The sequence below is a fragment of the Neltuma alba genome, unplaced genomic scaffold (assembly GCF_004799145.2).
Source record: "Neltuma alba isolate B1F8T4 unplaced genomic scaffold, ASM479914v2 tig00007271_pilon, whole genome shotgun sequence".
NCBI lineage: Eukaryota > Viridiplantae > Streptophyta > Magnoliopsida > Fabales > Fabaceae > Neltuma > Neltuma alba.
In genome coordinates this window covers 112,788-118,089 of record NW_021634731.1, presented here as the reverse complement: position 1 = coordinate 118,089, position 5,302 = coordinate 112,788, and the positions used below count along the sequence as shown (strand labels likewise).

At 36.3% G+C, this 5,302-nt stretch overlaps 1 protein-coding gene across 1 annotated transcript; it reads right to left on the bottom strand.

The window, feature by feature from the left end:
* Positions 1 to 5: 5 nt before the first annotated feature.
* LOC114752200 (rab3 GTPase-activating protein catalytic subunit-like) lies at positions 6 to 4,946 on the bottom strand (the record flags this gene model as incomplete). Its single annotated transcript, XM_028940927.1, has 11 exons — positions 4,629 to 4,946; positions 4,341 to 4,417; positions 3,570 to 3,770; positions 3,136 to 3,263; positions 2,715 to 2,902; positions 2,197 to 2,375; positions 1,681 to 2,028; positions 1,538 to 1,602; positions 1,293 to 1,341; positions 1,022 to 1,178; positions 6 to 73 (listed from the first exon to the last, which is right to left on the bottom strand). Coding segments are annotated over exons 1-11 (1,557 nt in total), but the record flags the coding sequence as incomplete, so codon positions are not given.
* Positions 4,947 to 5,302: the final 356 nt, after the last annotated feature.

Below are 5,302 nucleotides of genomic sequence, written 5' to 3'. Positions count from 1 at the left end.
TCATCAAATAGAGGTGCCTGTTTAACAGCTGGCACTGGCTTAGCTGCTTCCCACAATTCACGCCACAAATTACCTGCCATAAACATCTAATGAATCTCAGCCCGCTTGTAATTTTGTTAATTTTCCATGTGAATTATAGATTTCATCTTTTATTCAAAAAAAACATAGAGAAGATTTCTGAAATGATAAGAGCAAGTAACGGCAACTGCTAGTGCTTTCTACAACATAAAATGCCAACAATTTCAATTCAATGCTTAGTCCAAAGTAAATAGGCATATAAAACTCAAGCCTACGCCAAAGTCAACTAATTAGATTAAAAAATTAACATTAAAATTAAAATATTCTGGTTATGCTGACATAAATTTTGAGCCCAAGCTAACGTTCTAAATCTTCATAATAAATCTAGGTGGCAGCACATTGAAGATTGGAATCCATGGTCGTCCAAACATCAAAGGTTGAGACTATGATCCCAAAGCAACGTCACTAATAAATATCTTATGCACCAACTCAAAAGTTTATCATGCAGCGTACTGATACTATTTTTGCATTAAATCATATTCAACTCATGATGCGATGCTTAAAGCTGTGAATGAGCATAGCTTTTAGTAAATAATTTGAGCTTTACATGCTTAAAGCTTAGTTCTTATATGAAGCTTGCTTATTAAACAACTTGAGCTCAAAAACTCTGTTACTGGCCTCAACTCCTCTCATAAGGAGCTCACCAATGACAAATAATTTAATGCATCATTATTTCTACATGAGACAATAATTAATACTCAATGAAATAAGAAAACATTGTAGTAAAAATCATGAATAAGCTCATTTTACTTCAACTCACTCACTGCAGGAAACTTCATTTAAGGTTAAATTCTCAAATAGAAATAAATTAATGTTAATATGAAACTTAATGAACTAAGCCAAACTACTCATTCATGACGAGTTCAGCCAGCGTGTAAAATTCGTTAATCAAATGAGTGAAGCCCAAGCTAGATAGTATTGATGGGACAAACTTATACTACACCTTCTTTTTGCATCCGCAGACTTAGAGAACCTCTGTTGGACAATGAACCACTACCGTCTAGAGATTCCTGGGCCTCCGCACTTGTCTCCCTTTCTTTCCAATCAGGAGGAGAATGCCATCTCACAAAGTCTTCCATAATACAGCCTGGATTTGCAGCCTAAAAAATGACACTAAACAGAACTTACTCAGATAGAATGTTCAAAACATTCAAAATAGTTAGGAACATTCAGAATATTGGTAAGAGAAAGTTCTCTTCAAGGGAGAGCTTGACCTTGAAAGCCTGCATATCAGAGAGGAGTTGAGAGCATGCAGCACCAACACTGACCACAAAAGATTAGAAAAATTATCAAGCACAGCCAAAATGATACCAATTACAAGGAAAAAAGCTATTGATTCATAACTGCAACGAATCTAAGCTGGCATTAGTTTACTAGTTAAATGAGTCAAAAAAAAAAAAGAAAAGAACAGAGCTCAAGTTAACTAAGAGATCAAATGTATCGCAAATAGTGGACAGACCTTCTTGTCTGCAGCACAAACTCCTCCGTTTCTTCAATCAGATCTTCCGTAAGCAGGGGTCCTTCCTACATGTAAAAGTCTCAGGAATCCCAGTAGTTGGAGAAAGTTTAAGCGGTACTGTTTAGCACATGTACTGATCAAACCTGGGTAACAGGAGAATAAACAGGCTCGCCAGTTTCCAACAACATCAGATCTCCAGCAGGACAGTCAGCACCAAGTCGAACAACAAACTCGCCAGTACTCAATCTAGCATACTTGACTGGACTTGAAGCAATGTTGCAGTCACTATAATCAACTAACTCATCAATATTTGACCTGGCTTTTAGCAACATAGAGTCCATAGATTCAGCAGCAACAACATGGTGCCTTTTCCGGGAGATACAGCAATTTATTACTTGTAGTTGTTGATACAGGAGGCATGATTTCAAATCTGGAATCTCATCCAAGGGGATTCTGGGTAAATATTGCTCCTCAGACCAAAGTTTTCTCAGCTGCATAAGTTAAATATATGAATATATACATTACAAAAAATATGAATACACACACACACACACACACAAGAGAAAACGACCAAGAGGGTAAATTAAACCTTCAGTTTAAGATTGAAAACAGTTTTTTATGAAGTAGAGGAATATCAATTCTTATTTAGTTATACATACTTCAACAACAACTCTGCACCAAAAAAGAGCCATTTCTCGAAGGTTCTTGAAGTTTCCAATGACTTCGGCAAGCTTGGCAACAAGGCTTTCAGGAGGAGCACCATGAATATCTCTTGGAAATGATGATAAGTCAGTTTCCTCTGAACCATAGTTAATCTTCTTTTTGAAAAATTCCCCCTCTGCAAATAACTCGCAAGGATTACAATATAAGTGAAAGATCATACAGGACAATACATTGAAAATAATAAACGATATATGTTGGTAGTCCTGTTTATTGGTCAACCCTCCCAAGGAGATCCCTGGTGCCTAGAGGCTAATTGAGCTGTCTTCTTTAAGGATCTTTCTAGGTTGGGTCCCTTGCCTATCCCTTTGGGATCCTAATCATTTGGCACCCATACTGCTCTTGGAGCAACCTATCTTTACTACCACCTTCGGTTCATCAAACAAATATATAAATAATTGAGAATATATCACCAGTGTAATTTTATCATCAGCAAGGAACCGTAAAATTCACTTACCTGGATCAAACAGAGAATTAATCAAATACAGAACTTTCTCATCATCATTAAAGTTAAGCTTGTCCTCCTTTTCACGCAAAACTAATGCCTTCACTGCAGAGAGCCTTAAACCTGCCCTATCATGAACAGGTGAAGAACCTCCTGTTGAAGCTGTAAAATCTTCCATCGACTTTGTTTTCCTTCCAGCCCTGGACAAAAGGTTAATATTTAAGGGGATAGGCTCGTTTCATCATAATCTGAAAACACTCGTGAATGACTAAAACAAAACCTCTTAAACATTTATGCTACAATTAGTTTAGCATTTATGACATGATAAATAACAATTGAATACAATTTATTGCAGGACACCAAAAAGATGCGCCCAGCCACTGAAAATGCCAAACACAAAAGCATTGCAAACAAGTATAAATTGGGAACTTACTCAACAGCCATAGCCAATTGCCTCAGCACAGATGATGGGGGAACGGAATCTTTAATTACAGATGATGGACAAGTTGGATCTATAGTTGCAGCAGTTAAGATTTCAACCGTGGGAACTGCTTCTGAAACCTTAAGCAATTGTTTTCTCATAAATCAGTAAAGAAATGCATTTGCATAATAATGAATCAGAAAATCTTAATTACTTATCAGTCATTCTGCTCGAAGATTTTAAGCATTTAACCTTGAGGTTAACAGTTTGTTTATGAGCAATTGTATGGTATGATCATATTAGTCAAAGCTGAGGGCATAGTTTCAGACACTATGTTGAATACATGATGTTCATAGTCAGTGTATATAATAAGATTTTCCTAATATACCTCATAGTCAGTGTATCTAATAAGATTTTCCCAAGTACAATGTTTCAAATCTTCTTACCTTGGCCTCAAGATCATATTTCTTGTTGACGGTGTACAAATTTTCCTCATAAAATGGAACAGCCATGGTTATATCCCTGAGTTCATCCGTCTCTTCAACTTCTTTTCTCCTTATTCTGATGTTCTTAATCCTATCTTGCCAATCCTGCTTTATTCCTCTATATGCAGGCCTCCATTTCATATTCCTCAATTCACTGTGAAGCTGCGGCATCATCCCGTTACAAAAATTTAAAAGTAATGAGCTTCCATTTTTGGATCTATACTACCTAATTAGATCTCATACATAATGATAACACAAAAAATACATAAACGAATGACTTGTAATCATTATCGAAGACAAGAGGCATTTCAGAGTTTAGACTATGCTTTTCTTCTCCTGTGAAGTTTAAACCAAAGTAAATGCAAAGATACTAAATATAAATATATATATATATATATTGTAAATAATTCTGAACAAAATCAAGGAGTTTTATATGTGGATGCCGAGTTAATTCTTAGAGGGCAATCATAGTGGAAGTCTGGAAGACAGTGATTGAAGCATCCAAACAAAACAAAGCTTATTATATTCTCAAATTGGACTGTAACACATGAAGTTCAATAAGCCGGTCTATTTTTCGATTTCCTCATAATTTTTCTTCCGTTAATATCTAACAGAACTTTAAAAATACATAACAATACAAGTAATTATACTTCTAGCTGGTAATCTAAACAGAGTTATCAGAAGCAAACAAGTTGACGCCAGAAGAACCAGAATCATTCCGACTGCCATTACCTTTGAATCGCCCTCGTTCTGATGAGATTCATCTTCAGGATTGCTAGTCCATCTGTCCGGCGATTCTTTGTCAGGACCTTCAGCAATGAATTGCGTTAATACTTAAAGCACATTCCAATGAAAAAATTCAAATTCCAATAAGAACAAAAACAAAAACACTACATATGTACACGCCAAACACATTAAAATGGAACACAACGTGATCTGAATTAAAGGGATGAAACATGAAGCACGTGAACAAAACATGAGAAATAATGGAAATAGAAGAGTGTGTGTTTGCCGTGGAACCTCGCTCGGATTTCAAGTCCACAAGAACCCGCTCCGCTTTCGCAGCCGCTGAATGGAAGGCCGACTTCGCTTTAGAGACAAAGGAGAGCTCCACCATTTTCCTACGCTTGCGATGCGCAGGAAAGAAAAAGCTGAGTCAGATGTTCTCTGGATCAAGAGTACAGCAGAGTAGTGTGAAATGAAGTGCACAAAAGGAGCAAGGGACCATAGCTAATGGACGGCGCTGTGCTGTATTTGTAACGTGACAGAGGAAGAACGCGTCAGGGAAGAGGAAGACGACGACCAAGTAATACTGACGGTGCTACCAATGGAGAAATCTGTCTGGAAAGAGAGGCCAGGCGGAGATCAAATCCACTATGCTGCGATACAGTTAAATTTTGAACGCGAAGACGTTTTCCTCTATTTTCTTTTTATTAATTTATTATTTACATCGTTGTCACATAAATGGATATATATATATATATATATATATTCATTTTCTCATTTCTTTATTACAAGCCACCTTCAACCACTTCACTTGGGAAATCTGTGAAAGGGGTTAAGTTATTAAATTTACATTACATCGTCAAAAACAAATAAAAATTGTATCCAACTCTTTTTTCCGATGAGAAAATAGAAGCTGTATCAAACTCTAAATATGTACAGTTTAAAAAAATGTAATCAGTACTCAATTT